Source organism: Amphiura filiformis, chromosome 9, assembly GCF_039555335.1.
Source record: "Amphiura filiformis chromosome 9, Afil_fr2py, whole genome shotgun sequence".
Taxonomy (NCBI): Eukaryota; Metazoa; Echinodermata; class Ophiuroidea; order Amphilepidida; family Amphiuridae; genus Amphiura; species Amphiura filiformis.
The window spans coordinates 57,756,303-57,768,212 of NC_092636.1; the positions used below are offsets into that span (position 1 = coordinate 57,756,303).

At 36.8% G+C, this 11,910-nt stretch overlaps 1 protein-coding gene across 1 annotated transcript; it reads right to left on the reverse strand.

Moving 5' to 3' along the window:
• Positions 1-1,982: 1,982 nt before the first annotated feature.
• On the reverse strand, positions 1,983-3,635 carry LOC140160174 (uncharacterized). The gene has a single exon (XM_072183451.1). The coding sequence runs from the start codon at positions 3,633-3,635 to the stop codon at positions 1,983-1,985; it is 1,653 nt and encodes a 550-aa protein (XP_072039552.1).
• Between the last annotated feature and the right edge of the window lie 8,275 nt (positions 3,636-11,910).

The following is an 11,910-nucleotide window of genomic DNA, read 5'->3' on the forward strand; positions in this document are numbered from 1 at the left end:
CGCTTTCTGGAGACAGTATATTAATATATAATCAAATCATCTTCGCTTTTGTCTTATACAATCAAACAAATAACAAAAACCGTGCACGCGTGATGATATACAGGTTGTAACAAAAAACGTATACAACGTAGAAAGCAGTATTAGATAAATATGCCACGTATTGGTTTTACTAAGTCGTCAAGATAATTTCTTATGCTACTACATAAGCGTTGTTTCAATAAAATCGAAGCGAAGCGAAGGTATGACCAATTGTGCAAAATAGTCCTAAAACAACTTGGTTTTTTACATCCATTAGGGGTCCTAACTATAGAATGTATATAAAGCACGCACATTAATATTTGATCCATTTGTTTCATCAGAAAATGGGGTGATCAATATGTGTAAGTAAGGTTTTCGTGTTGTTGGTTTTTTGGTCTAAATGAATAATTTGAAACGATCTGAGACAAAGTTTAGACGAATGGGAACATTTTCAAAATTGGGATATAATGTAAAAGGTCGTTGACCTTTGATCTACTACTATTTGACGTCATAATCCATGATCTGTGCATTATATGGAAATATGACAATTGACTTTTTTGTTCCTTATGATGAGATAAATAATTTGAGTTATCACACAGTATGTTCCGAACAACTTTAACATTTTACATCATTATGACCTTTGACGTAAGCTGGTGACCATACAAAGGATATGCTATTTTGGACTGACATTGGTGCCCTGTTCTCGAAATTGAGAGGATGGGAATGCGATACAGTTTTGTTTAACACCTCTTGTCAGAATGATAAACAGATGGTGCATGGGATCTATAGAAAATAAATAGGAAAGTTTATACTTCACTCTATAAAATGTTATCCTACGTCCCTTTCATGTATGTAAGATCTTATCTCTACTGTATAGCAAACATTAACCGAGTTATATCACGTCGCATAAATTCGTCATTCACGAATTCTGATTCCCTAAAGTCTAGTAGATGTCTTTTGATTGCGTTCAATATAAACCACGGTAGGATGAGAAGATCACCCAAAAACAATATTGACAAGAATAGTAAATCATATCATGTCTTAGTGCAGCGTGTAGTCGTCCTATTGATAACACCCTCTACCCGACAGTGCCTTTTAAACTACTGCAATGAATCTCATATACATTGATCCTGGTTTGTAAAGAATTAGGTTTGATCAGATATAGCACTACACGTTGTCCTAATAAAACGTTCTGAACATATCAAAACATAGGCTAAATGTATGTTTGTTTAAGGTTATACGATGTATTGTTGGTCGAAGCAGCAGAAAAAAGTAGTTCACAGCATCTTGCGAATGGTAGTGAGCTTTAGCGAACATTGCATTGCTCAATTCATAGCGAGCGTGTAGAAGAATTCAAATATCACAGATACACTTTTGTAGGTCCTGTGGTTCTTGAGTTATGTTGTAAATAGGGCTGCAACAACAACACTTTTGTAAAACGTGCATAACGCATTAACAACAATAAATTAAGCAAGTTTTCAAAGTGTATGATTTGTAGAATGAACTTTTGCAAAACACCAAAGTGCTATTTTTCAATAATATATTGATTCAGATATTAAAAGAAAATCGATTTTTTTTTGGGCTGCTTCGACCAACAATACCTCGCATACCCTTAATAAAAGAGATTACTTGAAATCCATAGTATCCCTTGAACGCTTCTGGGTAGCTCGACATGTTTGCTTTTCGGTCTTTAAACAGTAAACCTGGCATTTTCCACAAAAGATCGAACTCGTACTATAATCTTTGTGTATGGGTATTTATCAAGTTGAAACCAAATTCCCTTCTGACGACAGGTAAACTTTGCGGAGATAGGGTTCGCATGGCCTCCCTACGTAAGGTAATTGCTCTGTTCTGTTTTTCTGACAATTACAACACATCCTAAATGCTGTACCTCCTTGAGCCTCCCTAAACGTTTAAACATTAATCATACACGTTATATAGGATAAGATTGCTGTGTGGTGTAGCTACTGAAACCATAATAGCATGATACGAGTGATTAGAGGAATCAGGCTCTCGGCACATTGTTTGACAATATATGTTGGAAGTGGGTCCAGGATGCAGGTTTTATTGGGCATTTCCTTCATCATAGCAACAATATCCTCTTCACAAACCGGAGAAAAAATATCAAACACTGGACCATCATAAATAGCAAAGCATGGAGGCTGGCAATGCCGAGAATCTAATTCCTCTCTTAGGCCTGTTATTTTGTCAGAGAAGAATTGGCAAAACTTGTCTGGCAATTCATCTACAGGAATATTAGATGGGAGGGCACGAGATTTTGATTTGCCCAGAAGCTCATTTGACACATTGAAAAGTTGTTTGGTGGAAAAACCGACAGAGTCTGTTTTACTTCCATAGTAGTCTTTCTTCGCGGCAGTAACATGCTTGATAGTATCGTTCCTAGCATTAATATACAACTCTTCGTGAACAGACAGTTTTGTCTTGCGCCAGAGTCGTTCGGCACGTCGACGCCTACGTTGCGCATTCCTGACTTCTGTGGTGAGCCAGGGGGCGGATGGTCTATCCTTAACACTGCGAGTGGTCAACGGAGCATGCTGATCGAGTGTCTGTCGGAGGGTATCATTATAGGTATCAAGAAGACTATCGACAGTCAAGTTATTCATGCTAAGGGACATCACAGACAAGTCCTCTTTCAGTTGATCTGTATCAATTGCCCTCAGATTTCGTGAGGTCACAACACGTTTAGCAGGAGCAGGTCTTAAGATGATCATCTGTCCTAAAATAGCAAAATGATCCGATATCCCACGATAAATACGAACATCATTAAAAGTTATAAGAGATCTTTCATTCCGTACTACGGCCCAATCGAGAATATGATTCTTAATATGGGTAGGTTTATCTACAAGTTGCAAGAGTTGAAAGTCGGATAACACAGCATTAACGCGTTTCACACAAGATTCATCAGGCTCATCGAAGTGCAGGTTAAAGTCACCAATGAATGACAAATCACTGTTTGAATCCGCGTATGAGGAAAGCATATCGACAAAGTCGCACATGAAACCATTAAAAGTTACATTATTCTTCTTGGTATGATGGATTCTATATAAACAAATGCATGTAACTGAAAGTTGGTTAACACACAACTTCATTTCAACACTTTCAAAAGAAGAGTAGTTCAACGGAGTAAATTTGACATATCTGGATAAGTTGGATCTAATGATGAAAGCAATTCCACCTCCTCTTTTTCCGCGACGTGGGAAAGAGTAAGACTTGTAACCATGTGGGGTCATTGTACTTTCATATGCCTCATCACCTTCAGCATATAGCCAAGTGTCAGTTAACATTAAGATGTCTAGGTCATTATCGAGGATAATTTCAGAAATGTCAGTAGCTACATCGCGACATGATTGAGTATTAAAACACATCCATTTCAGATGATCACGATTAATTTCCATAGGCTTACCATTTTTGCGGTGGTAACGTTTACGTGGTAGGCCAGTGCCAATTTCTAGCGATCGAAGATTGGAAGCCAAATCTTTAGTCAAGCGTGCAGGTTGAAGAGCGATCAATTGATCACGATTGTACAATATTCGTTGCTCACGATCAATGATGGATGTCAAATTACTCGGCCTTGGTTCAGCTTGTTGGTCTGGCATGTATAATGGCGTATGCAATATAAATATGCATCGTGAAGAAAATAACACTGCCAGAACCAAGAGATGGTATCGTGCTAGAACCATAAAAGATGACCAGGAGAATGAGATCGCCATGGCAAACCATATATCCAAAATTCACAGAGCAACACAGAGTACAAACACCAAAAATAAACGCAAACAGGCGGAGCATGAGATCGCTCAAACCTCGCGGCAAGCGACCCAATGACCAATTAATAGTGGGACCATTAGGGACCGTTCAGAAATACTTTGGTGGGGGGGGGGCTGGGCACTTGGAAATTTTGGAGTCAAAACTTTTGACCCCCTCCAGAGAACCTAAAACTTTTTGACCCCCTCTTTAGACATATAAAACTTTTTTTGACCCCCCTTTCCAACTGAGACGAATATACTTTAGGTATATTCGTCTCAGCTTCCAAGAGGTTAAAAACAGTCTGGGGAGGGGCTACTCCATTTGTGCAAACTCTGTCACAATTATAGGCCTGAATGTTTAAGTTGTTTTTCACACGCTGTGACTTGTATGAAGTTTAATTTCAATTTATGCATTCTAATTTTTGTTTCATTCTTATAACCAATAAATAAATAAAAGTAATACAAAAAAGGGAAATTGACAGTGGCGTAGCTAGGGCTTGTGGCACCCAGGGCTAAGGATAGGTGTCGTTCCCGATTCTTGAAATAATGATTGCGCCCGGAGCACAAATAGGGCCTACCACTAATTAATTTTGGTTATAATGAAAGAATATCTTAAATTGATCTTTCAAATGACTCTGTCCTGATATGCGGGCAAAGCGCGAAAATTTTGACTTTCATCGCTTAGAGTGGCGCAGAATCGATGCTGAATTGGTTAATTTGGCGCCCCCTAAGAGTGGCGCCCTGGGCACATGCCCCCACTTTTCCCCGTCGCTATCCATTGGAAATTCAGAGCAACATCTGGGCACATACTCAAGATTTTTAATACTTAGGACTTGTTTATCAGGGGCGTAGCCAGCTTTCTTGGTCGGGGGGCAAAATATAAATTTCGGGGCAAAGACAAAAAATCCTGGTTGCATCATTTTGACCCGGTATTATCAGTGGGATACATACATAATCACCCTTTTCTTATAGCGACTGTGGAATACATGTTAAGTCTTTGGGATTCCAAAAAGGCTTTAATGGGACATCGGTAATGAGCGCGCGTAGCGCGCCAAAAATGTATTTTACACTCATTGGGCCATAATCGTGGTAAAAAAGGGCTTTATTGGTACATATGCGCGCGTAGCGCGCAAAAATTTTGTATGCTCTTGTTCTTTTGGTATTTTTTTGTTTAAAACTTTTTTGACCCCCCTCCTTTAGTAACCAAAACTTTTTGGTCCCCCCCTTTGTGCAACTCAAAACTTTTTGTGTCCCCCCACACTTTGCCCAGTCCCCCCACCAAAGTATTTATGAACGGTCCCTTACAACAAACGAGGTGTCGTAATGCACAGAAATAAATTAGGCTTATCCCAGATTTGGCATACGGTAAACAGTTTTGAAATAATGGCCATTTGTTAAGGGGAAATTGGGTAATTACATTTTTGATGTGCTTACATGAATTATCTTTGGATAATGATTGGGTTTTATCAGATATACCATTAGACGTTGTATACACTGTCCTAATAAAAACGTTAAAGCGGCATTAAAAACCCTTTTTTGATCATTTTGCAAACAAAAGATACGAAGATTGCAAGGTGATCCATTTTACTTTTACCAATTATGCTCGCATTTTAACAATATTACAAATCACAATCATGCGTATCTTACAACTTAAACAACAGTCATGTCAGTATTTCAATATTCACCAGTGGACTTCGGGTATATATATAAATGCGCATATATAAATGCGCACGTGACATCTAGAAGTCGCCATACCGTGTTCAACGATGTAAGGTACCCGGATGTGCACAAATTCCACACGCAAAAGGATAGGCGAAAATGACAGGTTACAAGGAAAATTGGCTTTGCAAAATAGTGGCATTGATTGCAAAGGGCAAAATAATTTGACCCGAAACATAAACTCTTTATTTGGATTTTCCATTACGGAAAAAAAAATTGTGACGGAAAAGCTAGATAGCTGATTAAAAAAGTTATATTTCATTATTTCCGTTCTAAATGGGCGTGGCAATTGGCCATATTGATGACGAAATGTGATTCTTACTGGCATTAAGGTCAGAACTGGGTAGCTGCCGATGATGTTATTTGATAATGTTTGCACATAGGGAACTTTTCGGAAGGAAGGGGTCATGGATTGATTTATTTGGGAGGCAAGATAAGTACCCCCCCCGGTAGTGCCGCCAATGAACATAACTCTGACCCTAATTTTAACTCTAATTATAACGTAAATTGAGGAAACTATAACTTTAGCCCTTTTCGGCATAATGACCCTCTCAAACTAATAGGCTAGATGTCCCCGCCCGACCTCCTTAATTCTAACTTACTCATTCGCTCGCAAATGGACAAAAAAACAAATTCAAAATGTGTTTTTAAAGCACCTTTTTGTGTCCCCCATGCTAAATCGGTAATCTGTACACCCTTTGTCACCCTTTGACGTACAATTTAGAGTATAAACACGTATATGACTGTACATGATCTAATCATCCCGGCTGGAAGATGTTGAGGAAGACTCGTATACTATACATCACGCTCATACGTTATATGACAATTTGACGTACAATCACGTATGTGATGCATGGTTTGAGGTTTATTCAGCTAGTAAGTTAGATCCGTCATACACATTATTGTCATGGTATTATATTGTAATTGTATACGTCAATTTTGTTCAGTTTGATTCAACCGGCTTATAAAGTTTTACTTTACACGGAAGGGGAAAGTTAACAAAAAAAAACAACAATTAATTTACGAGTGTAAAAGGGGAGGGGTGGTTTTTGGGGAAGGGGGGAGAGACAAATAATATTTATAAAATTAAAGTAAGGCGAGAAAGAGAGAAACCCTGTTCTACGGGCGAACGGACCTTTCAAGTACGGTCGGTCGGTCGGTTGGTATTTTTTTTTAAAATTTTTAAATAACCCAAAAAATCAAAAAAATCTGTAAATAAATTTCAATTTGAGAAAATACAAAAAAAAAAATTGTCCTGAAATTTCCGAAATTTGGGGTCGGCATTCATTTGTACAGGAAAAATTTGTTTCCCAATTTGTTCAAAATAGAACAGGGTTTTCGTTTTTCGTCGCATAAATAAATAAATAAATAAAAATAAATAAATAAATAAATAAATAAATAAATAAATAAATAAATAAATAAATAAATAAATAAATAAATAAATAAATAAATAAATAAAATAAATAAATAAACATTAGTTATGTTTGTACATGGGGTGCCGTGCAATAATCATGATCCTTTGATATCCATGATTTATCCTTGCAAATTTATAGCATCGAACCTCCAGCCAATGTTCCTTGCCAGTGCTAGCCACGAAACAAGGTCACAACTGTAGCCACTCCTTCAATGATCGCCATTTCAGTGATTGACAGTGATGTAATGCAAATATGGCGCTGGCCATCTGGTCACGTGCGCATTTATAAAAGCGCATTTATATATACAGCCGAAGTCTACTGTTCACTTAGAGAAGGTAGTGCAGACCGGCTATTACCCAAACCCGGGCATCAACTTAAAGTAGCAGGAAAGAAAAAGCACAACCATGCAACCATGGCTGTGGGTTAAATCTTTAGCAGGTAGCAACTCTTTTTCAGGTCCTAATGCGGGTAGTACAGCTTTTAAAAGATGTAAGTATCCCCAAGATATTTTGGTATAATCCAAAAATTACTATCAATTTCTATGTTTTACTAGACTGATTACTTATGAATTATGTTGTTTTCATTTGTTTGTTTATTTATTTGTTTAACTTAAGATGTTCATGATTTAGGTTTTACACATTTTACAAGTGTTTTATGGTCATGTATAAGGAACAACCCAAAAGTTCGATGAAGCCCTATAAACGAAAGTCCTTTCGTTAGGGAGGGTGGGGGTCAAAAAGTCCGATTACGTTTGTAAAAATGTAGTTAAAACATCGGTCAAAGTTGATCTTTTTTAAGGATTTAATTATAATTTTAAAATTTTAGTATTTTCTGAAGTACGATATTGACATTTTACAATGGTTGCTTCAAAATAATTTCAAATCAATATAGAGTGCAGTACTCGCAACCTGTAAGTTCAATTTTTGAATCAGCTGTACCTCACCTTGATTCATTTTCATTATAAAATCCAGCAAGTCATAATTTTTTTTCATGCCCAAAAAGTATGAAGAAAAATATTTTAAAATAAAATAGAATATTGGTTTCTTCCATAAACGTGATAAATTGCATTGTCGCACTCCTCCACATCCACCATAGCGACGGTCCCGTATCCTATGAATCCGGGTTGGAATTTTCGATATTTGAAAACTTACGTTAGAAGGGAGGGGGAGGGGGTTAACCTTCTAACGAAAGGACTTTCGTTTATAGGGCTTCATCGAACTTTTGGGTTGTTCCCTAAACAAGAGTTGTCCTTTCATGCATCGGATATGTTAGTGAGGAAAAACAAATACATCTTGTGTTCATTAATATATTCAATCGAAGGATGAATCGATTCAATCCCTATTGCTGGAACCCAAATTTTTTTAATTAAAAAACTTTTAACTTTCCTCTCTTTTGCTAAATCCTATCTAACCAAGGACGCACACCTCATCAATAAATCGACATACCGTGGACCTTATTTATACACGTTGTCCGAGGACCTGTCCATAACCCATTTGCCGGTATTTACCAACGCACCCCACACACACAAACAACAACAACAACATGAGACTCGATTTGTTACAAGCGGTAAGTAAGGTACTACACCAACTTACAGGATTTTGCAACAAATCCTGCAACATGCGCGGAATCAACTGCAGTGAAGAACTATTGTCAAGAATATGCGCAAGAAATGCTTGATAAAACCCACCTCACATAATTATAGAAGGACCTATACATTATTAAAATAAATCTTGTATTTTGCAGCATTCATTCTTAAATTATTCACTGAATCATAACACGTGATTTGAATGTGTGACACGTAAATATTGAACATCTTAGGTTATTAATGTTTGTTTTTGAATAAATTGCTCACTTCGTGCCCTTAGAGGGTTGTCGTTAAAGAGTTTTGGAACACAAATTGATGCATAAAAAGGATAGAAAATACATTTTTTTTATGCCGAAATTTTACAAATGGATGTATTTTTCAGTAAAAATAGCAACCAATACCTACTTACTTAAAACATAACTAATCAGTCTATGTTCCAAACGTTTAAACAAGGAAATTGATTAAGTACTTATGCTAATACCAAAACGTCTTAGGGCATGCATCATGAGAACACTAAGTAATTATAATAATATGGTATGAATTGTAACGGGAGACGGAACAACAATCTTGAGCGTTTTACAAACAATAGTGCATACTCTTGTGTCACGATATGTGAATGAGGTGCGTTTTGGGTAGATTCTTGCAAAAAGGGCTTGATTTCAGTGGCGAAACCTATGTCTAAACCATTGTCTAAGAACCCAATAAAAACAGTAACATTTGTTAATTTGGTTCAGCCAGCATTCTTGAATTTCACCGTCATTTTCTTTCCACTTTATGAAATTATAAAAGAACCAAATGAAAACAGTAATATGTGTATATTGGGTTCAGCCAGTAATCTTGAATTTCACCGACATATTCTTTCCACTTTATGAAATTATGAAAAAAAAATGTCTGCAAAATTCAAAATGGCTGCCAAAAATGAGTGCCATTCATATGGAAAGAAAAAAGCAAGGTACACCAACTTGATGTGGGGAAACAAGTAAAATGCAGACTATAGACAGTATGCAGGGGGACACAAACAGCAAATGTAGGCAGAAGAAGTAGGCAAAGTTCGATAGCCAAAATTTACCAGTTCCAAGGCCCACAGAAGTAAGTGCTGAACCTGCAAAAACAACAAGGATCAATGGTAATACAAAACTGCACTGGAACAAGTGATGAAAATCACTGTGCATATAAACAGACAAGCTTAACCAAACATCCAGAGTAGGCACAAAACAGGCAAAGTTCGATGGCCAAAAATTGCCAATTCCAGAGCCCACAAAAGTGTAAGGAAAACAGTACACTGGAAATGATGAAAATCACTGTGTACATATCAGTCAAACACTAAACAGACAAAAAACAACCCCATTCGTCCAATTGCGTTAAACATGGGTTTAACCAAAATCAAGCCCTTACGTGTTTCCACAACTGAGATATAAGTAAAATTGATTTTGAATTGCGGCCATTTTGAAAATCAAGATAGCTGCCTCCACCGAAGGAGCCAATGTTATTGGGACTGGTCTAATGGGAATCATTGACCTTAAAACATGAGCGTTATGGTCAAAAATTGTGATTTTAAATGTCAGATTTCCCAATGGCCACCACCATACCAAGATTTTTTGATAATTATATGATGTATTGAATGGAAAATGTGATTCGCAAGAATCTGCCAAAAAAGTCCACTAAATTAGCCCACTCAATCAACATGCTAGGGAACATATTTATGTCTGCTGCTCAGGTTTCAGAAAAACTTTTTTGTAGCTAAATCTGAGCACCCACACCGTGAAGCTGGTCAATTGTTGCCGGGTCTAGAGTGTCTCTGACTCACTAAATGTTCTTGTTCTCATTTTTATCTGATGTTCACACCTGCATGTCTGCACATTTTAATACTGGTTGGTTGGTGTAGGTTTCATGTAACAGGATCTACAATATGCATTGCCGCTGAATCGTATTAATTAATGTTACATGCAATTATTTTTCTTTTGCTCATAATTCCAAGGAGAAATTTACGTCAACCATCTAACCAACCATAGAAGAAGAACAACAACGAAAAACCAAAAGAGCAGAATATGATTATGATAACTTCATAGAATGCAAAATTAAATAAAAAAAATCACATGGAACAAGGCGGAACGACCTGCCTTTTGAATGTAAAGTAGTCCTATAGCATAAGCGCTAACCCTTCCACGTTTTCTATTGCGACACAAGTGATGAAACAAACAAAAACAATACGCTAAAATGTAAAACTTAAAAGCTTGTCGCGGTCTCCTAAGACAATCCTCCTTTTTTGGCTTTATTGCTTTGTGAGCGTTTAATGTAAAGTTGATTAGGAAGGTGTTACATTTCGGAGAATTATGATTTGGTGGGTTTTTTGCCAGATACTCGTGCTTGTAAAATAATACTGTAATGTTTCACAGAGAGTATTATTATTCATTTGCATCATCATTATAATGATGATAACCAACCCCGAAGGCTGTGTCTTATCATAATTAAATTCAGAGTGTATGAAAGAATGCTGACGCTATTGATTACGATTTTCAATATTCGTATGTTCCAGTTTCCAATGCTCCTTTTCCCGTCCTAACACCATAAACTCAACTTTATTGAAAAATGTGTTTCTCCATTTTCAAAAGAAATGTTTAAAACTAAATGTGCATGCAGGCAAGCTTTCTTTCTATGAGAGGGTCTAGTGGTTAGGTGTATTTAAACATAAATTTAATAAATTTCTAATGCATTTCAATCATTCACACTATTAAGTTCAGTAACATGCTTTCAGAAAACGACAATAGATGGAGCTTTCTTATTTTTTTTTTATATTTAAATTATTTTCTACGCCAGATGATTTTACCTTAAGCAAATGCTACACGTAACTCACCGTGAACTAATTTCTGTCGGAGATTTGATTTCGCTAATGGCCATATGAGGGGTGCTTTTATATGAGTTATTCTTGTTTTACATTTTGTTTACGTAATTTGTTTTCTCTCTGTTTGGGAAAATGTTATTCATTATCTACGGTAGATTGAAACCGCCGTCGTAAAAATTGTACATAAGATGGTCATAATATTTCTACCATGCGTGACTTACGTGCGTTAGGGTTACATCGTACGACAAGCTTAGGTAAATACTTACGTCTACATGTGTACGATGTATACCCATTCGATCTCTTATACTCATTGCTTCGCAGTGGCGTGGATTTATTGTTGACATTGGGGGATAGGGTTGGACAAAAAATGCTTGAAGTATAGTAAATTCAGCACCTTTTGGCGACATAAGTTTATGGTAGAAATGCGCCAAAACATTTGCCATTTTGAAGCTAAACTGTTGAAATATGGTGCAAAATGGAATAAATTCGCGCAAAAAAAGCACTTTTGGAGCTAAATGGCCACATATGAGGTTAATTTGGTCAGAAACTCAACTAGATGCGTCAACA